The sequence below is a fragment of the Triticum urartu genome, chromosome 4A (genome assembly GCF_056163025.1).
Source record: "Triticum urartu cultivar PI428250 chromosome 4A, HENAU_Tu73, whole genome shotgun sequence".
Taxonomy (NCBI): Eukaryota; Viridiplantae; Streptophyta; class Magnoliopsida; order Poales; family Poaceae; genus Triticum; species Triticum urartu.
The window spans coordinates 52,989,637-53,015,562 of record NC_141876.1 but is presented as its reverse complement, the minus strand read 5'-3'; the positions used below and the strand labels follow the sequence as shown (position 1 = coordinate 53,015,562).

Here is a 25,926-nt window from a genome sequence, read left to right as displayed (position 1 = left end):
GCCAACACAGTATTAAATAAAAACGATTCTGAGGCCTACATCGATCCCACGTCTAAGGACTAAAATATCCTAGATGTGAGGGGAAGTGTTGAAATATATTGACCACCTTCCTCCATAGACAAACCAACTCATGTCTGCAGGCTTGACAAATCGCTTTATGGTTTGAAACAGACTCCCCGAGCATGGTATTCTCGCTTGAGTTCCAAGTTGCAAACACTTGGCTTTGTTTCCTCTAAATCTGGCACCTCATTGTTTATTTACAATAAGTGCAACACAGTCCTCTTTGTGCTCATTTATGTTGATGATATTATTGTCACAAGCTCATCTGGTGAGGCAGTTACAGCTCTCCTCAAAGACTTGAACTCTGAGTTTGCTCTGAAAGATCTTGGATATTTGCATTATTTTCATGGCATTGAGGTCAAACGCAACAAAGAAGGTGGTCTTCATCTTTCTCAAGAAAAATATGCAACCGATCTTCTGAGCAAGGTAGGGCTCCAAGGTTGTAAACCATCCACAACTCCATTATCTAGTTATGATAAATTATCACTTGTGGAGGGTACACCTTTGAGTCATGAAGATGGCACAAAATAAAGGAGTTTGGTAGGTGCACTTCAGTATTTGACACTTACTAAGCCTGACATCTCCTTTGCAGCAAATAAAGTGTGTCAGTTTCTTCATGCACCCACTTCCAGTCATTGGACTGCTGCTAAATGTATACGGAGATATATCAAGCATACCCTAAGTGTTGGTATCACTTTCACTCAGTCATCATCTACTCTAGTCAGTGCTTTTTCTGACTCTGATTGGGCAGTCTGCTTGGATGATAGAAGATCAACAGGTGGTTTTGCAGTGTTTTATGGACCTAATCTAATCTCATGGTGTGCAAAGAAGCAGGCAACAGTGTCACGATCAAGTACTGAGGCAGAGTATAAGCCATTACAGCAGAAATTATATGTTTTAAGTCTATCCTCAAGGAACTTGGCATATATCATACACAGACTCCATGTCTTTGGTGCGATAATTTGGGTGCTACATATCTCTCTGCAAATCCTGTCTTTCATGCTCGTACCAAGCACATTGAGATTGACTATCATTTTGTCAGAGAAAGAGTTGCTAGGAAAGAATTGGAAGTACGGTTTGTGCCATCCAGAGACCAAGTTGCCGATGGCTTTACAAAGGCCTTGTCCACAGGACCATTTGAAGAATTCAAACGTAATCTAAACTTGCGGAGTTCAGATTAAGGGGGAGTGTTAGACATGTAACGTGTTGGGTATTGATGTTCGGTATTGTTAGAGTCATGTATGTAGAAGATTGAGTTTGTTAGGAGTCCTCTCTTATCTCTCTATCTCTCTATCTCATGTAACCTCCCATGTAATCCTCTCTATGGTTAGCCAGAGGCTGCGGCACCCTGTACCGAACTCCACCCAATCAATATATACATCGCGGGTCTCCCTGTATGGTGATTGAGACGCTTCATCATTGTTGACAAAAATACCATTAATTTTGCCTTGAATACTGTTGGTGGCCTTGTATAGATGCAATATTTATATTTTATAGTGGCCTTGCATAAGTAAATGGAGGGAGTAGTACAAAGAAATCCTTAAAAAAATCTTATAGGATTCGGTCCTATGAATCAAACTTCCAACATAGAATAAAAAAAAATATAAGGATTCTAACTTCTAAAATTCCAATGAAAATCCTTTAAATCAAAGGAGCCCTTAGGGCAAGACACGTGCAACGGTGACGCTTCAAGTGTGTGCTGCATCGCATGGGTGCAAGCCGCGTCTGTTTCATCCCCAAATTCATCACTTAGCTCGTAATTTTCTTATCAGCCTAAAATTAATACTATATTTGTACTATGATATTGTCCGTAACCCAATCTTGCATGCTCTTTTGCAACAAATGTGTGTTACGCTTGTGTGAGTGTGATTAATCTCAGTTTTTTATAATACATTGCGGATATCTGCATGATTTAGTTCATACATTCAGTTATTTTTTTCAAAAAGGTTAAGGTCATAATTAAGTAACACATGTTCTTACAAACACATGTTTCATGAAAAAAAAAGAGAAAGGTCGGAGCGGAGAGGCGGTGGACGGCCGTGCAGAGGTGGAGAATTAGCAAAAGCAGCAACAGGACAGGGCACCAACAGGGCCGCATAACCAGCTATCGTTATCGGCAACAAAAGAGCTACTAAAAAATCGTGAGATTAGGGATTCCAGAATATGCTGTATGATTAACAATTCAGCTCGTGGCTCATGTGTGCATGCATGCCTTAGTTAAGCAAAAAAGCCCATGGACTAATCCGTCGTGAAAGTGCCAGTCTGATCCTGAGCTGAAATAACACACACATACAGACCTATGTTCACAAATAGCAAGCTACTTTAACTAGCCCAGTGATCAACAAAGTATCAATGGAATCTCTTGAAGACGACGTGCGTATAGCATGCAAGAAGTTGCACGCAGCATGTACCACGGCTTTGCAAGAAGGGTGAAAACAAGCTTTGCTGAAACTCATCATGAAACGACATGCCACCCAGGCTAAAGCGTTGCTGACGTAAACGCTAAACTTGGACCGGCCCGATCTCGTCAACGTCGAAGGGTCGCGCCATTTTCCAGCCGCCCGCCGATCGATGGCTTCTATCAATAGGCTGCTGCAACGAAAACATTGCCCGGCTTATCTCCTCGCCTTCCCACGAGTAGTCAGTCTAGTGTATGTGAGTACATTCAACAGACCAAGAGGTCCCCTAAAATAATAAGTACAACCATGCAACCACGTTTCAAGGGGGCTGCGTCGCATCAACAGTACTCCCTCCCTAAAGAAAGAAATATAAGAACATTTAGATCATAAAAGTAGTGATCTAAACGATTTTATATTTTTTTTATAGAAGAAGTAGTTCATAATTTGTTTATCACTTGCCTAAATTAATACTTCCGTAGTCCAAAACCTGTACAAAAATTATGAAACAAAGCAAGAATTATGGAACGGAGCGGTACTATATTAGCACTATGATATTGTTCGTAAACCCGTCCCATTTGCTCTTTTGCTGCAAACATATGTTTCGCTTATGTGAGTGAGATTAATCTCGGTTTTCCATAATAAAGCATGGATATCTGTACGCCGTTCATAAATTTAGTTTTGTTTTTCTTTCGGAAAGACTAAGGTCAGATATTAACTATCACATGTTCCTACAAACACATCTTTACAAGAAAAAGAAAATTACTCTAGATCTTTTTGGGTGCCAAAGTCTTATTCCTAATGCATCCATCAGCGGCGCGTTGTGGATATAGCTTGTTGACGCCTTTGGATCTCAGTAGGGCTGGACCAAAAGCTCGTAACTCGCGAGCTTAATGAGCGCTTGATAGTTCAGCTCGTTAAGCTCGTAGCTTGCTTCTTAATGAACAGAGCCAATCATTGATTTCAGCTCGTTAAGCTTAACGGGCTTAACGAGCGAGCTAACGAGTTTCACGAATAGCTTGTTAAGCTTGTTAGTAACAACACAACACATATTTTCATTTTACGTGACAAACTTTTATAGCACCTCAGCCTATCTATTCAATCTAATCGACCTATGAGACAACAAACTACTGCATTTCTTTTTATAGTCATCATATTTCATCTTGAAAACTACACCTACACATTCATCCTGTATATGGTAAAACATTATAATCTGTTAACGAGCGCTCACGAGCTTAATGAGCTTCAAACGAGCCGAGCCAAGCAGGGTTTTCTGCTCGTTAATCTTAACGAGCTTAACGAGCCGAGCCTTAACGAGCACGAGCTTAACGAGTACGAGCTTAACGAGCCGAGCTGCTCGTTAGTCCACCCCTAGATCTCAGTCTCGGTGAAACAAACTTGTTTAAATCCAGAAGCAAGGTAGTCAGAATTGTTATCCTATCGTATGATTATACGACTTTACAATGCAAGCTAACCTCTCTGATTTTACGATTTTGGCTGTACAACCTATGTTTCTACGATTGTAATAGTAAACATTATATGATATGTAATCGTACCATCGGAGTTGCAATCTTAAGAATCGCGATTCTGACTACCTTGCCCAGGAGCTTGCAGAAGCAATGGTCGGGAATTTGGAGATGTAGACTTATTCATTCCGATTAAATAAGGGTATATATTTGCCTCCTTGGAGCTCAGTTATCCCATCATATTCTAGATCACCAGAAGCTAACCATGTACTTTAACACAAGCGCATGCACACGTCATGCAGTAAGATCGATGACCAGAGTTAGCTGTAATTGCGGTCATGATTTTGCTCAAGTTTATGAGGACCTGCTTCGTGTCAATTCTTGTGAAATAGCTGTAGGTTGCATCAACTCTTGTTGTATTTTGTTTTGCATTTTCATTTTTATGCTCGTGTGCATCCTCCATGTCTCATTTTTTGCTTGATATTCTATCATCGCAGAGGCCGAGTGTAATTAATATCATCTTGATGATACTAATGTGTTACATTTTTGTCGGAAAAATTGTTGATTGGTGGTTCACTTGATGTTGTGGCGGCGATGCCATGTACTCCTCAAATCAAACAATTATCATGGTAACGGTTGAGACAGCTCATCACCCAAATAGTCAAACAAAATGTACATTCGTGATCGATGTATATCACACAAAGTTTCTTACAGCAAATCATACTATAATGTGTCCGATAGTTGTACTTGCCCATGCATGCGTGAGCGTGACCTTACGTGAAGCAAAAGCAACACAATATATGCCACTATATATAAACTCTAAGCATGCACGCATAGTACGATTATATACGTAATTAGGTTGGATCAATATACTTAATCATGCAGGTAAGTGTTGAGCCGACCGCGCCAAAGTACGTAGACGATCTATATCGACGAGAGGTGGTCTTCGGTACACCCCCCCCCCCCCCAAACGTATAAAGGGCAGGGGCGGACATTTTCACACGCCGTATAATAATACCCGCCACTACAAGAAATATGTCAACTTATGACCTTCTGTCAGTGACCCTCGAAGAATTGGTCGTAAATTTATGACCATTTTAGACCAGTTGGTCAAAAGCTGTTCAGGGGGCTCCAAACCCTAAACCATTGCGACCATTTTGGTGAGAAATGTCGTAATTTTCTTACACAAAATGGTCACAAAGCAAACAGTGCTAGTCCGTTGCCATATTTCTAGTTGTTAATGACCAATATAGATGGTCATAGCCTTGTAGATTATGGTGGGTTTGTGATGACTAGGCGCCATCTCATCAGTTTTGCCTATGTGTCATGTCTATGTGGTAGTTTTTGCCCTAGGTTGTGAAACAACCTATATTTATATCATTCCCAAAATTCCCAAAAAAATCTCATAAATTCTTTGGGGCATATCTTCATCAAATATGTAAAAACCCTTCCTTGCCTAGTTCAAAACTAATTCAACAATATTCATTTTCCTATTTTGTTCACAACAACACTTTATGAAGGAAGTGCTATTTATATATTCTTGATTGCCCTCGGAATTTTTGGGCACTCTTTCCTATCGAAATCATTACCGCATGACAAAATTCAGCTCCATTTGCCAAGCAAATCTTCCTCGGCAAATATCCAAAGTTTTTGTCCACCTAGAAGCATTGTGAAGGAAGTACCTTTTTTATATCTCTAAATGACATGAAATTTATACAGTTCCTTCATATGCCCAAATTATCACCCTCCTCCAAATTGCAGCTTAGTCAAATCATCTATGTGAGCCCAGGTTCAATTTATATTTTATGGCCAAATTGGCATGTTGCAAAGCAAGTGTTATATAGACCCCTCCTATTACCCTCAAACTTTTCGGGCACTCTTCCATACCCAAATCATTGACACATGATAATATTCAGCTCAATTTTCCTAGTAAATCTTTCTCAGGAAATTTCCAAAGTTTCTACCTCGAGAGAGCTTTGTGAAGTAAGTACTAGCTAGGCTTACCCAAATGATCTGAAAATTTACCAGCGCATGACCATACCTATGTAACTTACCTACACCAATTTTAGCTCATTTCATTCATCCAATCTCTCTCACTAGTTTTCCCAAGTTTTTGTCCATAGAAGAGCATTGTGAAGGAAGTACTACTTTGACATGTCAAAATGATATCAATTTTCTACAATGCTTTCCTATGCCCAAATAACCATCCTCCACCAAATTTCAGCTCAATCCATTCATTATTTTGAGCCCAGTTTCAACATTCATATTTTTGTCCAGTGTGGTAGTTTGCAAAGAAAGTACCACCTAGGCTCCTTCTTTTAAGCTGAAAATTTGTGAAGATGGTCTTCTTAGTAACTGATCATCCTCAGCCAAAACTCACGCCCATTATCCATGTACATTTCCTGTACCGCTAATCAAATACTTGGCTGCTAATTCATGTTTGAGCATCGATCGGTCTCCTCGTGAGAATCTTATGTTGTAATTTTCTTCCTAGCACCTACCTGGGAAGTGCCCAACCCACTAGATATGCCTAGGCTGCCCAGAACACATGACAATGCCACGGTCACACGGTGACCACGCGGCGGGCATGCGAGTTTACGCGCTCTAGAGTTGGGGGCCTCGGCCACCGCCCAAACCTCGACGTATCGCCACCATATGATTAAATAGGTACTTATGTAACTATAAGTGATTTTTGGAAAAAATAAATAGTAAACTATGAGGCAGCTGCAGTTCAAATTTGACCCGCTTCCAACTGAATCGGCGGGAATTTGTCTTTTTCACCAGAGGTGGATCAAAACTTTTGACACCCAACCATTTTGTCAATTATGCATTAAATATGTCCTAGTATTTTATAAAATTGATTTGGTCCAATTTTGCAACAAATATATGATAGGTCCTTCACAAAAAAAACTCATTTCGGGCACTCGGAAAATGGAAAATGTATTTTCCGTGCAAAGAAATGAAAACTCCCTTAGGCAACATTGTTTGGAATTTCAAGATGCACCCTTGTGCACAATATGAGATGATTTGAACAAACTATGCCAAGAATGTGGCTATAAGATTGACTATTTGGCTTGAAAGCCATGAATCTTCACGTCTGATAGCTTATTTCTGAGAACACTTTTTTAAAATAATTGCCGTATTACAAGTTTATTATTTTTCTTGGAAACATGGTCACATATAATGACACAATGCGAAGGATTTCCAATTTTTTGATTTTTTTGAATTTTTTATGCCCGTTTCAAAATGCGGTCAAAACGGCGGGCTTGACCGTTCCTAGCTAGTGGTTGAATCTTGAAATTTTTATTAGTGTTTCTCTGATTAAATAGATACTTATGTACCTAGAAAATATTTTTAGAAAAAATAAAGAGCAAACTACGAGGCAGCTACAGTTCAAATTTGACCCGCTTCCAGCTGAATCGGCGAGAATTTGTCTTTTTCAATAGAGGTGGATAAAAACTTTTTACACCTAACCATTTGGTCAATTGTGCATTAAATATGGCCTAGTATTTTAGAAAAATGATTTGGTCCAATTTTGCAACAATTATTTGGTAGGTCCTTCACAAAAAAACCTCATTTGGGGCAATCGAAAAATGGAAAATGGTTTTTCCGTGCACAGAAAATGAAAACTTCCTTAGGAAACATTGTTTGCCATTCCAAGATGCACCCTTTTGCACAATATGAGATTATTTGAACAAACTATGCCAAGAATGTGGCCATAAGATTGATCGTTTGGCCTGATAGCCATGAATCTTCACATGTGATAGCTCGTTTCTGAGAACAATTTTTAAAAATAATTGCCGGATTGCAAGTTTGTTATTTTTCCAGGGAACTTGGCCACATATAATGACACACGAAGGTTTCCCAATTTTTTGATTTTTTTTGAATTTTTTTGCCAGTTTCAAAATGGGGTCAAAACGGCGGGAATGACCGTTCCTAGCTAGTGGTTGAATCTTGAAATTTGTTTAGTGTTTCTCTGATTAAATAGATACTTATGTACCTAGAAATGATTTTTGGAAAAAATAAAGAGCAAACTACGAGGTAGCTATAGTTCAAATTTGACCCGCTTCCTGCTGAATCGGCGGGAATTTGTCTTTTTCACCAGAGGTGGATCAAAACTTTTGACATCCAACCATTTTGTCAATTGTGCATTAAATATGGCCTAGTATTTTAGAAAATTGATTAGGTCCAATTTTGAAACAAATATATGGTAGGTCTTTCAAAAAAAACTCATTTTGGGCACTCAAAAAAAATGGAAAATGAATTTTCCGTGCTAAGAAAATGAAAACTTCCTTAGGCAACATTGCTTGTCATTCCAAGATGCACCCTTGTGCACGATATGAGGTCATTTGAACAAACTATGCCATGAATGTGGCCATAAGATTGATCATTTGGCTTGAAAGCCATGAATCTTCACACATGATATCTCATTTCTGAGAACACTTTTTAAAAATAATTAACGTATTACAAGTTTATTATTTTTTCGGGAAACTTGGTCACATATAATGACACAATGCGGAGGTTTTCCAATTTTTTGATTTTTTTGAATTTTTTATGCACGTTTCAAAATGCGGTCAAAATGGCTGGAATGGCCGTTCATAGCTAGTTGTTGAATCTTATAACTTTTTTTGGTGTTTCTCTGATTAAATAGATACTTATGTACCTATAAATAATTTTTTGAAAAAATAAATAGCAAACTACAAGGTAGCTACAGTTCTAATTTGACCCGCTTCCAGTTGAATCGGCGGAAATTTGACTTTTTCACCAGAGGTGGATCAAATTTTTTGACACCCAACCATTTTGTCAATTGTGCATTAAATATGGCCTAGTATTTTATAAAGTTGATTAGGTCCAATTTTGCAACAAATATATGGTCGGTCCTTCACAAAAGAAACTCATTTCGGGCCCCCGGAAAATGGAAAATGAATTTTCCGTGAAAAGAAAATGAAAACTCTCTTAGACAACATTGTTTGGAATTCCAAGATGCACCTTGTGTAAATATTTGATAGCTTCTTCACAAAAAAAATCATTCTGGACACTCAAAACATAAAAAAATAAAATGCTGACATGATTTTACACTTTATTTTTATTTGACCACGACCAATTTTGTATGGTCATAACATCTAATACTAAATGGTCATAACGTCATACACGCGCGTTGCGTTCTGATTGGGCCATAACCATCTCATGCGGATCATGCATCAAGCACCGTTGGATGCTCCTGGATCCAACGGTAGTCCTTGCCCCCTCACCCTCTCACCCACCTAGCCCTAACACAACCCCCCACGCCCCCACGCCCCCACTTCCCCACCGCAACCTTCTCCACCTTCTCTCCCGCACCCTTAGCCGCCGCCGTCCCCTTTGGCCAAAACCCTAGCTGCCCCTGCCCCCGCACCATGGCCGACCTCCACCCCTGCGTCGACGGCGAGGAGCCCGAGTCTCCACGCCTCCCCCCTCAAGTGGCTAGAAACCCACCAGAGGCGAGGAGAGCGCCGCTCCTCCTCTGTCTCTCTCGATTCCCAGCCCACCCACCCACCCAACCCACCGCCGCCGACCTCAATCCTCTCCGCCAACCCCGGCCACCCGCGACCACTCCCCTTCCCTCCTCTCCCACGGCCGCGGTCGGACCCTCCTCGCTCGCGCCCTAAACATAGCCGCACCGCACAGCCATGGCGAGATCCAGCAGCGGCCAGATCCAGCACCAGCGGCCAGATCCAGCACTAGGTGGGTGCGCGTGGAGGACACCATTTGCCGCCATGGGAGCGCTCGAGGAGGCCCACCTCGCCACTGTCGCCGCGTGCGTGTGCGACGACAAGGAGGAGGAGGATCTTTTGGTGGAGCTCGGCGGCGGGAAGGCGCCGGGGGACACCATGGAGCTGACGGTGCGCGCGCTGCTGGTGGGGATCAGCGATGTCGACCGCCGAGAGGGGCTACGCAGGACGCCCAAGAGCGTCGCCCGCCATTGCTGCGCCGTCAACGGCTGCTGCCGTTACGTGCTCCGCCTCCTCTTCTCCTCTCTCCCCACCATGGCCTCATCCGCGCGTGCGGGGGCTCTCATTCGGGTCAGATGGGGTTCGGTTTCTGTTGCTCTGGAGATTCGATTTGATTCGATTCTCCCCTCCTGCGCACATGTGCTTACACCGTTTATCCTCCGTTTTCCTCATTGCAGGTCGGAGGCACTCCACACCTTCACGATCCGTAAGTGCATGGTGAACATCATGCTTAATTTTGTGTTTTCTCGGTTCCTGGTCGATGTGAATTCCTCACTGGTGTGGTTCGATTTCTGCTGATGTAACAGACGGGCTGTGTCTGGACTACAATGACGGGACCTGGCTGTCGTGCTGCCTCCACACCAGCTTCGACATGGACAAGGTGCTAGCGGCAGAGACCTTACTGATATGTGCGGCCCAAGTTCTTCCTCCGCCCACCGTTCGTCCTCCCTCCTCCCTCGTCCCCCTTCCTCCTGCATCCTCTATTAGTTCAATTTTTGTTTTCCCGATTCCTGTGTCGAATGAGCGCCTGCTATAGTAGATTGGATGTTGTGAGGATGTATGCAACGATGGCTGCTTGTTGACAAGTAGTAGTTGTTGTGTGATTTTCCGAGTGCGTGTTCGACTTCACACGTGGAAGGGATTTTGCCTGGTAGGTGTTTGTGATAATGCTTGCAGGTCCAATTCCAAATACGTAATAGGTAGTGTTAATGAGCTATGGAAGCAATTAGTTGACAAAGTTTAGTATTAACCAGTCAAATAAGAAAGATTTATTAAGTAGACAGAGATCGATGCATGGTACTTACAAAGGTAGTCAGCGAGTGAGAGCAATTTAGAAATTGTTTAGTCTGATTAAAAAATCGGTCATGCCCACGATCAGTATATATGCACTTGCTCGGTTCATTGTTATCAGTTCTGCTACACAAACTGACAGACATTGCACAATAAAATGTAGCAGATTTGCAGCCCACTAGCACAAATTAATTATGCTGGTAACTTGGTGAAGGAACAAGTATAGGCATATGATTAAGTACACCGAATCGAATGATTGTCATCATCATCTGATCTGAATGCTAATAAACTGCTTTCATTTCATCTCTGCAGCTTGTGTTCTCTTCATCAACCACTGTCTACGGGTGGCCCAAGGAAGTGCCCTACACCGAGGAGTTCCCACTCTCCGCGACCAACCCTTACAGCCGAACAAAGGTACCACCCAGAGCCAGTAGTCGCGCTTGTTTTATTTCGCCTCTCAATGATATTTCTCTTGCGTGGCTGCTCACTAAGTACATTGAGAGAATCTGATCTGGTGCCTGTCGATGATTTTGCTTTTGCAGCTTGTCATTGAAGACATCTGCCATGACCTACAGTGCTCGGACCCTGACTGGAAGATCATACTGCTGAGGTACTTCAACGCGGTCGACGCTCACCCGAGTGGCTACATCGGGGACGACCCACTTGGAGTCCCCAACAACCTGATGCCCTATGTGCAGCAAGTCGCTGTTGGGAGGCGGCCTGCGCTGACGGTTTATGGGACCGACTACAACACGAAGGATGGAACAGGGGTATGTGCAGCAGTTTTCATAACCGACCACACATTATCAGGGGCAGAATGCACTTAATTTTAATCAGTTCCACTGACACCTAGCAATCCCTTAGCAATCCCTTCTTCTTTTCAAGTCTGGAATGCATTTTTTACTTGAATTCAGTAGACCACATGTGCACACTTTTGCTGGCGTATGTACTGCTATCTATCTCATTTGGCTATCAAAATGTGCATGTCTTCATAGAAAAGAGATAACTATGTACTATGTCTTGCTGCAAACTGAGGTTGATATCTCCCATTCGCAAACAAAAGAGAGGTTGATGTTTCCCATTAGTGTTCACTGTTGTTTGGTACTACATCTTAAGACTGTTCGCTTATTGCCTTCCTCTAAGCTTAATTTAATTGGAGCTGCGCCAATTTAGAAAGGCTTCCGCATCTCTGTCTACCACATCTGTGAAAGTGTGAATCATGTCTTTATGCAATACCTGATATGATAACATGACCTGAATTAGGACTATTGGCTCCTTTACTTGCTTTGGTTTGGTTAAGACTGATGATGCCATGGATAATCACATTACTATTAAATTTAAAAGTTCTGTTAAAACAAGGTGGAAGCATGTTCTTTCTAGCAAATGTTCTAGGCACTGCCACACTTATATTTTAATTTTCTGTTATTTTCATTGCTGCTGCTTTGTATAACAAATGTACTGCTATCTATCTCATGGTGATCACTAAACTAAGGAGGCTTAACCTGATAATAACTTATTTTATGTTAATAGCCTACAATGTTGTCTTGGAGCTTATTGTCCAAAATAATACCTCTAATTTTTGTGTCCTTCAGGAATGCGTATCCTTCAGGACAACTCAAGCCCCTCCTCCTCTCCTGTATATGAATGTGAGATGCTGCGCATGCAAGATCTAAGCCAAATGGCATATTGTAGTCTTTTTATTGCTGGTTTTTATGTACGATGTCATGAAGATGTACGTTTGAAATGTTGCTTTGGTAGCAAAATTGTATTCCTCTGTACATGCTACTTTGACAGCAAAATTATGAAAATTTCTCAACAATATATATGGGCAAAATTGTATTCCTTTGTACTGCGCCTGAAAAGGCTACAGCCAACTAATGATGTTATTAGAACCTGACAACTGGGACCCATCTGACTAGTGGACCCATTCTATTGGGAAAAAAAGAAAAACTAAATTCCTTTAGACAAAAAGGCCACAACCCAACAATAAAAAAGGCTGCAATGTTGGGCTTGGCCCATGAAGCTGATCAAAAATTGATAGAAAAAATGCATTAAAAAGGCCGAATTGTTGGGCTAGGCCCATGTAGAAAATCGAATTGGACTGGGCTGAATCTTGTGCCACGTCAGATTGCCACGCTGGATGCCTACGTGGCCTGGGGATGTTGCTAGTGACCAAAACGCCACAATAGACATATTTTGGTCATAAACGTCTTCGACCATTCTAGAAGAAAGGTCGCTATAGTCAGTTTATGACTGCCAGCTTTTGACCTTATGTTTTTGGTCACAAAAAGGTCACAAATGGAAATTTGTGACCATTCAGTGACCAATAGTGGTGGTCACAAGTTGACATATTTCTTGTAGTGCGCCCGCCGTAGGCACGCCCGCGTCGCCGTACGGCGCTGTCGCGTACGGCCGCCCGTACGTGCCCACGTCCGCATGCACGGCCACCCGTAGGCGCCCACGTCCCGCATGCACGCCCACCCGCGCCCGCTGCGTACGCCTGAGTGATTAAAAAAAACTATCGGCGAACCCTATCTTCAAGACGCCTCACCTGCCTCCTCTCGCGCCGCCGCCGCCATCTCCCACAGTACCTGGCCGACGAAAAATAAACGTACGTGTTGTGTGCTACGTCGACAACCGCCTCGGTCGGGCAGACGCCTCCGCCGCCGGTGGCTCATATCCGGCGACAGCCGCCTCATGTCTGACGAAGGCAACGAGGTACGCGAGGCGCTGCCATAGTAATTTAAGAACGGATTTTCATTGACAAGATGTTACGTGATGTTTGAATGGATATTTGATTATATATGAACGTGTATAGATTGAGGCTGAAATAGGATATGACGGTGATGATGGCGGTAGCGAGGACGGATCATTGTCATTGGATGAAGACGAACATGACGGCGAAAATTATCTGAGTTTGGATGAGTCTTACAGTGGCAATGTAAGTGGTCTGCATGTTCTCGACCATATTAAATACAAGCATCCGCGATGACAATAACATGTTTGACTGTGAACAGATAGGAGGGGATGATGACAATGAGGATATGGATGTAGATGATTCATATGCTGGAAGCGGAAGCCATGTAGGTTTAGAATTATGTACGTTATTTTAAAGTGAAATTAAATAGGCATCAAGTCTTACATATCATATTTACAATTTGCGTAGATGGAAGTGGAAGGGTACTATCAGTGGAATTTTTTCGATGATGCCAATGACGAAAACGATATCGATGCATCCTATAATGACAGCTCGAGCAAAGTAAGTAGTGGAAAGTGAATACATATGATAGTCCTTATACAACTGCTTACTGACATATACCGTTGTTTGTATTTTTTTCAGGAAGAGGATGGTGATGTGTGCGAAAACGATGATGATGCCGATGGTGATGAGTGCAATTTTGATACTGGGTACGATGAATACCAGCAAGAATCACTGGACAAGCATTGGACGGTGATGTCCACGACGTTCAGGACAGACGAGGAGGCATATGATTTCTATAACGACTATGCGAAAAAGCGTCGCTTCAGCATTAGGAGGGACAACTTGAAATATAGTAAGGGTATCGACGCACGTAGGCAGTTGAGGAGGTTTCTCTGTTCAAGGTCTGGGAAACGACAGGCCAAGTTTTGTACCATGGAAGGGAAGAAGCGCAGGCTGAGAGCGGAGACTTGGTGCTATTGCGAGGCCCATCTAACTGTGAAGGTTGACAGAGAGCGCTCCATTTGGTATGTCAGCAGTTTCAGCGATGATCATAGTCACACTCTTGCTAGACCAGATGAAGTTATATATCTTCGATCTCATAATCAGATAAAGGAATACCAGAAGCTCGAGATCTTAGCAATGGCAGGTGCTGGGCTCAAAAAACATTGGATTTATGACAACTTCGTTAGTAGGTATGGATCATATGCACTGGCTGGTTTCGGGAGGAGGAAGCTTTATAACATGTGTTATAGGGAGAAAATGAAGTTGCTAGCAAAGGGTGATGCGGACACTGCAATTGGTATCATGATGACGAGAAAGACAAGGGATCCAGACTTTTTCTTTGAGCACACTGTCGACGCAGAAGGAAAGCTGAAGAACATATTCTGGTGTGATTCTCAGTCACGCCGGGATTACCTTGACTTTGGTGATGTAATCGTCTTCGACAACACTTACAAGATGAATAGGTACGGAATGCCATTCATACCTTTTGTTGGTCTAAACAATCATCGTTGCACCACTGTGTTCGGTTGTGCAGTTGTGTCAGATGAGACGGAGGATACATACGTTTGGGTGTGGCATACCTTCTTAAGAGCTCATTGTCAAAAGAAGCCGAGGTCTGTAATTACTGACGGAGACGCAGCCATGATAAGGGCCATCAGGAAGGTCCTTACTGACGTGTGGCATCGACTATGTTCGTGGCATATTGAGAAAAACATGCAGAAACACCTCCACCACAAGTCCCTTAAGGAGTTCAGGTCTCTTATTTATTATGCGACTACACATGATGAGTTTGAGGCGAGATGGGCAGCTTTTAGAGCTAAATGGGAGTCGGAGAAAACTGAAACATGGTTGCGTAGGATGTACCGGAAGAAAAGGCTTTGGGCTGCGTCATATCTCACCGGTGGGTTCTTCCTTGGTATGCGGAGTAACCAGAGGAGCGAGAGTCTGAACTCTTGCCTTCATATGCATCTTGACTCTGGCATGACAATTGTTGATATGGTTGTGCATTATGAGAACTGCATTGTTCGGCTCCGTGAGAACGAGTCACACGACGACTGCCTGTCCACACAGACACTCCCTGTAGCAGTACTCGACGACTTCAAATGCATTGAAAAAGCCGCTGCCCGTGACTTCACTGCGGTGAACTTTTACCTCTTGCAGAAAGAAATGAAGAAGGCAGCGGATCTTGAGACCATAGATAGACTGAGTGGAGCCGCCAGTAGGAGATTCATAGTGGCATGGAAAAATAACAGGCAACTGAGATTCAAAGTGGACTATACACCTAGTAATTCAGAAGAAACAGTGAAGTGCAGTTGTGATAGTATGAAACGTAAAGGTCTTCCATGCAAGCATGTTCTTTATGTTTTAGCCAGGTTGAACGTGCAGGACTTACCTAGGTGCTTAGTGTTGCGAACATTCAGCAAGAATGCTAGAGGTGGACTGCCCGTGAAACGCACTAGCGATCTCTTCGCATGGGGATGGGCAGGTACTGAGGAGAGAACTAAGTACAGTCAATTGACTATTTTGTCTGCGGAAGCAAATCATGCGGCATGTAATAAACCATTTCTATTTGATAAACTAAAGGCTGCTCTGGAGGATGTGATAGCAAATAAGGATGTTGAGGTGGAAGATGATGTGAGACAGCATACAGTTGCACATGATGATGCTTTTGTGCCGAATCAAAATCATGTTTTTGTTGGTGATCCAGAAAAAATCAATACAAAAGGAGCACCGAAAGGGCAGAATAACAAAAGCCGTGGTAAGGAACCTGGCGTGACTACAAACGGTAGACCCAAAGGTTTTGATGAGAAACCTATACGTCTATGCGGTTTATGCAGAGGAAATGGTCATTTCAAAAACAATTGTCCTCAGAATCCAAAGTATGTGCACATTTTTTCATTACCGTTCTTTTCTTGTTTAGTTAATACTTTACAAATTTTTGACGTATATTGCAATCTTTCTATGCAGGAACATGGCAGGATGATCATAGCAAAAAAATGTTTGAATGAAAAGAACAACTTTTGATTACAGTTGACGATTTATTTGGTTGTCTTAAAGAATAGTACTTATATATTTGTTTCGTTACATTGATACGGAAGACTTGTAATCGGTGTTTACTTATGTCATATTTGTTGGCACTATACTCGTTGTTCTTAATATGATATGCGACATACAAATTTTACTTTATAATATGATATGCGTTATACAAATTTAACATGATATGTATTATATATATTTTTTCGTATATATATATATATATATATATATAGTTTTGTATATAAATCATGCATGTTGGGCGATCAGAGGCGCTGCACAGCCGCCGGTTGCTTTAATTTAAAAAAATTACGTTAACAGGCGCGAGTAGGCGCCGCGGACGGCGATTCCGAGGCGCTGCATAGCCGCCAGTAGGCGCCGCAGAGGGCGATCCCGAGGCTGACCCCGCCCTCGGGCGCAGAGGGGCGCACGCGGGACAATGTAGGATCAGCCTCGGTGCCGGCAACGGCCAACTCTGGGGCGACGCGCGGCGCGGGCCCGCTGGCCAGACGACGCGGCCCACGTGCGCCATGTAGCGGCGAACGTGCGGCGCGGGCGGCGCTCGCCTCTGAGATATCGTCATCATATATCATCGGAGTATTTTAAAACCCAAATCATATATTCGCCAGAACACTCATTGAACATAAATTATAAATTAAATAGTAAAATAAGAGATGATAAAATGTATTTTTAATAAATTTGCCAGGGTACATAAACTTGACATGCTAAAAATATTTGAAACTCACATAAAAAAATAAAGCATCCACACACAATTCTCTGAACAAATAATATTTCGACAATCACGTAGAATTGTCGTATGATATTTTTATTTTTGTTTCCTCTTCGCAAGTCGAATTACTTTGTTCTTCACTTCTGTAAGCTTATTTTCAGGGGACATAATAATTCCAGCTATCATTCATTCTCTCAAACTATCAATAGATTCCTGAAAAGTAATAAAAATAATATTATTTTCATCACTTATATATGATATAATGTACACATTTTTATACTTAAAATGTACCCACCTGAGAAATAGGAGTAATAAATTTTTCTCCATCCCAGTATTGAAAACAGCGAAGGACGAACAGTCCACATGAGTTTCTGTGTTAAAAAAAATAAGTGCAATTTTGAAAGCACGTTAAGTAAGATAACACTTGACCAATTAATGTATTTCAAAAGCACGTGACCTCACCCATCTTCTTGTTGAGGCATGTCGTAGGGGACTAGAGGCCATGCAGACACATCCAGGAACGACATAATTGTTGGGGAACGTTGCAGAAAACAAAAATTTTCCTACGGTTTCACCAAGTTCCATCTATGAGTTCATCTAGCAACGAGTGATCGGATTGCATCTACATACCTTTGTAGATCACGCGCGGAAGCGTTCAAAGAACGGGGATGAGGAAGGCGTACTCGACGTGATCCAAATCACCGGAGATCCTAGCGCCGAACGGACGGCACCTCCGCGTTCAACACACGTACGGTCAGCGTAACGTCTCCTCCTTCTTGATCTAGCAAGGGGGAAGGAGAGGTTGAGGAAGATGGCTCCAATAGCAGCACGGCGGCGTGGTGGTGGTGGAGCTGCAGTACTCCGGCAGGGCTTCGCCAAGCACTATGGAGGAAGAGGATGTGTTGGAGAGGGAGAGGGAGGCACCAAAGATGTGTTATGAGAGGCCCTCCTTCCCCCACTATATATAGGGAGTCCAAGGGGGGGGGGGCGCCGGCCCTAGGAGATCCAATCTCCTAGGGGGGTGCGGCCAAGGGAGGAATCCCTCCTCCCCAAGGCACCTAGGAGGTGCCTTCCCCCTTCGGGACTCTTCCCCTCTTGAACCCTAGGCGCATGGGCCTCTTGGGGCTGGTGCCCTTGGCCCATATAGGCCAAGGCGCACCCCCTACAGCCCATGTGGCCCCCGGGGGAGGTGGCCCCACCCGGTGGACCCCCGGGACCCTTCCGGTGGTCCCGGTACAATACCGGTGACCCCGAAACTTGTCCCGATGCCCAAAATAGCACTTTCTATATATAATTCTTTACCTCCGGACCATTCCGGAACTCCTCGTGACGTCTGGGATCTCATCCAGGACTCCGAACAACATTCGGGTTACTACACATACATATCCCTACAACCCTAGCGTCACCTAACCTTAAGTGTGTAGACCCTACGGGTTCGGGAGACATGTAGACATGACCGAGACGACTCTCCGGTCAATAACCAACAGCGAGATCTGGATACCCATATTGGCTCCCACATGCTCCTCGATGATCTCATCGGATGAACCACGATGTCGAGGATTCAAGCAACCCCGTATACAATTCCCTTTGTCAATCGGTATGTTACTTGCCCGAGATCCGATCGTCGGTATCCCAATACCTCGTTCAATCTCGTTACCGGCAAGTCACTTTACTCGTACCTTAATGCATGATCCCGTGACCAGACACTTGGTCACTTTGAGCTCATTATGATGATGCATTACCGAGTGGGCCCATTGATACCTCTCCGTCATACGGAGTGACAAATCCCAGTCTTGATCCGTGTCAACCCAACAGACACTTTCGGAGATACCCGTAGTATACCTTTATAGTCACCCAGTTACGTTGTGACGTTTGGTATACCCAAAGCACTCCTACGGTATCCAGGAGTTACACGATCTCATGGTCTAAGGAAAGGATACTTTACATTGGAAAACTCTAGCAAACGAACTATACGATCTTGTGCTATGTTTAGGATTGGGTCTTGTCCATCACATCATTCTCCTAATGATGTGATCTCGTCATCAATGACATCCAATGTCCATAGTCAGGAAACCATGACTATCTGTTGATCAACGAGCTAGTCAACTAGAGGCTTACTAGGGACATGTTGGTGTCTATTATTCACACATGTATTACGATTTCCGGATAACACAATTATAGCATGAATAAAAGATAATTATCATGAACAAGGAAATATAATAATACTTTTATTATTGCCTCTAGGGCATATTTCCAACAGTCTCCCACTTGCACTAGAGTCAATAATCTAGTTACATTGTGATGAATCGAACACCCATGGAATTCTGGTGTTGATCATGTTTTGGTCTAGGGAGAGGTTTAGTCAACGGATCTGCTACATTCAGTTCCGTATGTACTTTAGAAATATCTATGTCTCCATCTTGAACATTTTAACGAATGGAGTTGAAGCGACGCTTGATGTGCCTTGTCTTCTTGTGAAACCTGGGCTCCTTGGCAAGTGCAATAGCTCTAGTGTTGTCACAGAAGAGCTTGATCGGCCCCGACGCATTGGGTATGACTCCTAGGTCGGTGATGAACTCCTTCACCCAAATTGCTTCATGCGCTGCCTCCGAGGCTGCCATGTACTCCGCTTCACATGTAGATCCTGCCATGACGCTCTGCTTGCAACTGCACCAGCTTACTGCCCCACCATTCAAAATATACACGTATCCGGTTTGTGACTTTGAGTCATCCAGATCTGTGTCGAAGCTAGCGTCGACGTAACCTTTTACGACGAGCTCTTCGTCACCTCCATAAACGAGAAACATTTCCTTAGTCCTTTTCAGGTACTTCAGGATATTCTTGACTGCTGTCTAGTGTTCCTTGCCGGGATTACTTTGGTACCTTCCTACCAAACTTACGGCAAGGTTTACATCAGGTCTGGTACACAACATGGCATACATAATAGAACTTATGGCTGAGGCATAGGGAATGACACTCATCTCTTCTATATCTTCTGCCGTGGTCGGACATTGAGCTGAGCTCAATTTCACACCTTGCAATACAGGCAAGAACACCTTCTTAGACTGATCCATATTGAACTTCTTCAATATCTTATCAAGGTATGTGCTTTGTGAAAGACCTATGAGGCGTCTTGATCTATCTCTGTAGATCTTGATGCCTAATATATAAGGAGCTTCTCCAAGGTCCTTCATTGAAAAACTCTTATTCAAGTAGGCCTTAATGCTGTCCAAGAGTTCTATATAATTTCCCATCAAAAGTATGTCATCTACATATAATATGAGAAATGCTACAGAGCTCCCACTCATTTTCTTGTAAACGCAGGCTTCTCCATAAGTCTGCGTAAACCCAAACGCTTTGATCATCTCATCAAAGCGAATGTTCCAACTCCGAGATGCTTGCACCAGCCCATAAATAGAGCGTTGGAGCTTTCATACCTTGTTAGCATTCTTAGGATCGACAAAACCTTCCGGCTGCATCATATACAATTCTTCCTTAAGGAAACCATTAAGGAATGCCGTTTTGACGTCCATTTGCCATATCTCATAATCGTAGAATGCGGCAATTGCTAACATGATTCGGACGGACTTTAGCTTCGCTACCGGTGAGAAAGTCTCATCGTAGTCAACCCCTTGAACTTGTCGATAACCCTTAGCGACAAGCCGAGCTTTATAGATGGTCACATTACCATCCGCGTCTGTCTTCTTCTTAAAGATCCATTTATTTTCTATGGCTCGCCGCTCAACGGGCAAGTCAGTCAAAGTCCATACTTCGTTTTCATACATGGATCCTATGTCGGATTTCATGGCTTCGAGCCATTTGTCGGAATCCGGGCCCGCCATCGCTTCTTCATAGTTCGAAGGTTCACCGTTGTCTAACAACATGATTTCCAAGACAGGGTTGCCGTACCACTCTGGTGCGGAACGTGTCCTTGTGGACCTACGAATTTTAGTAGGAGCTTGATCAGAAGTATCTTGATCATCATTAACTTCCTCTCTAGTCGGTGCAGGCACCTCAGGAACATTTTCTTGAGTTGCGCCATTTTCCTGTTCAAGAGGTAATACTTCATCAAGTTCTACTTTCCTCCCACTTCTTCCGAGAGAAACTCCTTCTCTAGAAAGGATCCATTCTTGGCAACAAAGATCTTGCCCTCGGATCTGAGGTAGAAGGTATACCCAATAGTTTCTTTAGGGTATCCTATGAAGACGCATTTTTCCGACTTGGGTTCGAGCTTTTCAGGTTGAAGTTTCTTGACATAAGCATCACATCCCCAAACTTTTAGAAATGACAGCTTAGGTTTCTTCCCAAACCATAATTCATACGGTGTCGTCTCAACGGATTTCGACGGAGCCCTATTTAAAGTGAATGCGACAGTCTCTAAAGCATAGCCCCAAAAAGATAGCGGTAAATCGGTAAGAGACATCATAGATTGCACCATATCTAATAGAGTGCGATTACGACGTTCGAACACACCATTACGCTAAGGTGTTCCAGGCGGCGTGAGTTGTGAAACTATTCCACATTTTCTTAAGTGTGTGCCAAACTCATGACTCAAGTATTCTCCTCCACGATCTGATCGCAGGAACTTGATTTTCCTATCACGTTGATTCTCAACCTCACTCTGAAATTCCTTGAACTTTTCAAAGGTCTCAGACTTGTGTTTCGTTAAGTAGACATACCCATATCTACTCAAGTCATCAGTGAGGGTGAGAACATAACGATAGCCACCGCGAGCCTCAACACTCATTGGACCGCACACATCAGTATGTATGATTTCCAATAAGTTGGTTGCTCGCTCCATTGTTCCTGAGAACGGAGTCTTGGTCATTTTACCCATGAGGCATGGTTCGCACGTGTCAAATGATTCGTAATCAAGAGACTCTAAAAGTCCATCAGCATGGATCTTGTTCATGCGTTTGACACCTATGTGACCAAGGCGGCAGTGCCACAAGTATGTGGGACTATCATTATCAATCTTACATCTTTTGGTACTCACTATGAACATGTGTAGCATTACGCTCGAGATTCATTAAGAATAAACCATTTACCATCGGAGCATGACCATAAAACATATCTCTCATATAAATAGAACAACCATTATTCTCGGATTTAAATGAGTAGCCATCTCGAATTAAACGAGATCCTGATACAATGTTCATGCTCAAACTTGGCACTAAATAACAATTATTGAGGTTCAAAACTAATCCCGTAGGTAAATGTAGAGGTAGCGTGCCGACGGCGATCACATCGACCTTGGAACCATTCCCGACGCGCATCGTCACCTCGTCCTTCGCCAGTCTCCGCTTATTCCGCAGCTCCTGCTTTGAGATACAAATGTGAGCAACTGCACCGGCATCAAATACCCAGGAGCTACTACGAGTACTGGTAAGGTACACATCAATTACATGTATATCACATATACCTTTCGTTTTGCCGGCCTTCTTGTCTGCTAAGTATTTGGGGCAGTTCCGCTTCCAGTGACCACTTTCCTTGCAATAAAAGCACTCAGTCTCGGGCTTGGGTCCATTCTTTGGCTTCTTCCCGGCAGCTTGCTTGCCGGGCGCGGCAACTCCCTTGCCGTCCTTCTTGAAGTTCTTCTTACCCTTGCCCTTTTGAACTTAGTGGTTTTATTCACCATCAACACTTGATGTTCCTTTTTGACTTCTACCTCTGCTGATTTCAGCATTGCAAATACTTCAGGAATGGTCTTTTCCATCCCCTGCATATTGAAGTTCATCACAAAGCTCTTGTAGCTCGGTGGAAGCGACTGAAGGATTCTGTCAATGACCGCGTCATCCGGGAGATTAACTCCTAGCTGAGTCAAGCGGTTATGTAACCCAGACATAGTGAGTATGTGCTCACTGATAGAACTGCTTTCCTCCATCTTACAGCTGAAGAACTTGTCGGAGACTTGATATCTCTCGACCCGGGCATGAGCTTGGAAAACCATTTTCAGCTCTTCGAACATCTCATATGCTCCGTGTCTCATAAACGCTTTTGGAGCCCCGGCTCTAAGCTGTAAAGCATGCCGCACTGAATGAGGGAGTAGTCATCGGTACGTGCCTGCCAAGCGTTCATAACGTCTTGTTCTGCAGGGAGAATAGGTGCGTCACCTAGCGGTGCTTGTAGGACATAATCTTTCTTGGCAGCTATGAGGATGATCCTCAGGTTCCGGACCCAGTCTGTGTAGTTGCTGCCATCGTCTTTCAGCTTGGTTTTCTCTAGGAACGCGTTGAAGTTGAGGACTACGTTGGCCATTTGATCTACAAGACATATTGTAAATATTTTTAGACTAAGTTCATGATAATTAAGTTCAACTAATCAAATTATTCAATGAACTCCCACTTAGATAGACATCCCTCCTGTAATCTAAGTATAACATGATCCGAGTTAACTAGGCCGTGTCCGATCATCACGTGAGACGGACTAGTTAATGTCGGTGAACATCTTCATGTTGATCGTATCTTCTATACGACTCATGCTTGACCTTTCGGTCTTCTGTGTTCCGAGGCCATGTCTGTACATGCTAGGCTCGTCAAGTCAACCTAAGTGTTTGCATGTGTAAATCTGTCTTACACCCGTTGTATGTGAAAGTTAGAATCTATCACACCCGATCATCACGTGGTGCTTCGAAACAACGAACTGTCGCAACGGTGCACAGTTAGGGGTAACACTTTCTTGAAATTATTATGAGGGATCATCTTATTTACTACCATCGTTCTAAGCAAACAAGATGCAAAAACATGATAAACATCACATGCAATCAAATAATAATAGTGACATGATATGGCCATTATCACACAGCTCCTTTGATCTCCATCTTGGGGCTCCATGATCATCTTGTCACCGGCATGACACCATGATCTCCATCATCATGATCTCCATCATTGTGTCTCCATGAAGTTGCTCGCCAACTATTACTTCTACTATGGCTAACCCGTTTAGCAATAAAGTAAAGTAATTTACATGGCGTTTCTCAATGACACGCGGGTCATACAAAAAATAAAGACAACTCCTATGGCTCCTGCCGGTTGTCATACTCATCGACATGCAAGTCGTGATTCCTATTACAATAGCATGAACATCTCATACATCACATATAGATCATTCATCATTCATCACAACTTTGGCCATATCATATCACAAAGCACTTGCTGCAAAAACAAGTTAGATGTCCTCTAATTGTTGTTGCAAGTTTTACGTGGCTGAAATAGGGTTCTAGCAAGAACGTTTTCTTACCTACGTGAAAGCCACAACGTGATTTGTCAGCTTCTATTTACCCTTCATAAGGACCCTTTTCATTGAATCCGCTCCAACTAAAGTGGGAGAGACAAACACCCGCCAGCCACCTTATGCAACTAGTGCATGTTAGTCGGTGGAACCGGTCTCACGTAAGCGTACGTGTAAGGTTGGTCTGGGACGCTTCATCCCACAATACCATTGAAGCAAGATAAGACTAGTAGCGGCAAGAAAGTTGACAACATCAACGCCCACAACAAATTGTGTTCTACTCGTGCAAGAGAACTACGCATAGACCTAGCTCATGATGCCACTGTTGGGGAACGTTGCAGTAAACAAAAATTTTCCTACGGTTTCACCAAGATCCATCTATGAGTTCATCTAGCAACGACTGATCGGATTGCATCTACATACCTTTGTAGATCACGCGCGGAAGCGTTCAAAGAACGGGGATGAGGAAGGCGTACTCGACGTGATCCAAATCACCGGAGATCCTAGCGCCGAACGGACGGCACCTCCGCGTTCAACACACGTACAGTCAGCGTAACCTCTCCTCCTTCTTGATCCAGCAAGGGGGAAGGAGAGGTTGAGGAAGATGGCTCCAATAGCAGCACGACGGCGTGGTGGTGGTGGAGCTGCAGTACTCCGGCAGGGCTTCGCCAAGCACTATGGAGTAGGAGGATGTCTTGGAGAGGGAGAGGGAGGCTCCAAAGATGTGTTATGAGAGGCCCTCCTTCCCCCACTATATATAGGGAGTCCAAGGGGGGGGGGCGCCGGCCCTAGGAGATCCAATCTCCTAGGGGGGTGCGGCCAAGGGAGGAATCCCTCCTCCCCAAGGCACCTAGGAGGTGCCTTCCCCCTTCGGGACTCTTCCCCTCTTGAACCCTAGGCTCATGGGCCTCTTGGGGCTGGTGCCCTTGGCCCATATAGGCCAAGGCGCACCCCCTACAGCCCATGTGGCCCCCGGGGCAGGTGGCCCCACCCGGTGGACCCTCGGGACCCTTCCGGTGGTCCCGGTACAATACCGGTGACCCCGAAACATGTAGACATGACCGAGATGGCTCTCCGGTCAATAACCAACAGCGGGATCTGGATACCCATGTTGGCTCCCACATGCTCCTCGTTGATCTCATCGGATGAACCACGATGTCGAGGATTCAAGCAACCCCGTATGCAATTCCCTTTGTCAATCGGTATGTTACTTGCCCGAGATTCGATCGTCGGTATCCCAATACCTCGTTCAATCTCGTTACCGGCAAGTCACTTTACTCGTACCGTAATGCATGATCCCGTGACCAGACACTTGGTCACTTTGAGCTCATTATGATGATGCATTACCGAGTGGGCCCAGTGATACCTCCGTCATACGGAGTGACAAATCCCAGTCTTGATCCGTGTCAACCCAACAGACACTTTCGGAGATACCCGTAGTATACCTTTATAGTCACCCAGTTACGTTGTGACGTTTGGTATACCCAAAGCACTCCTACGGTATCCGGGAGTTACACGATCTCAT

The 25,926-nt window shown here is 43.7% G+C and overlaps 1 protein-coding gene across 1 annotated transcript; it reads left to right on the top strand.

The window, feature by feature from the left end:
- Positions 1-14,338: 14,338 nt before the first annotated feature.
- On the top strand, positions 14,339-16,416 carry LOC147974723 (protein FAR1-RELATED SEQUENCE 5-like). Its single transcript, XM_087520123.1, has 2 exons — positions 14,339-16,166; positions 16,376-16,416. The coding sequence occupies exons 1-2, from the start codon at positions 14,339-14,341 to the stop codon at positions 16,414-16,416; spliced, it is 1,869 nt and encodes a 622-aa protein (XP_087376249.1).
- The last annotated feature ends 9,510 nt before the right edge of the window (positions 16,417-25,926 follow it).

Excerpts from the sequence above, each read along its gene's own strand:
- LOC147974723 (XM_087520123.1), top strand. The coding sequence starts at position 14,339 with ATGGAAGGGAAGAAGCGCAGGCTGAGAGCGGAGACTTGGTGCTATTGC. Across the intron at positions 16,167-16,375 it reads GCAGAATAACAAAAGCCGTG|GAACATGGCAGGATGATCAT; the intron begins GTAAGGAACCTG and ends CTTTCTATGCAG.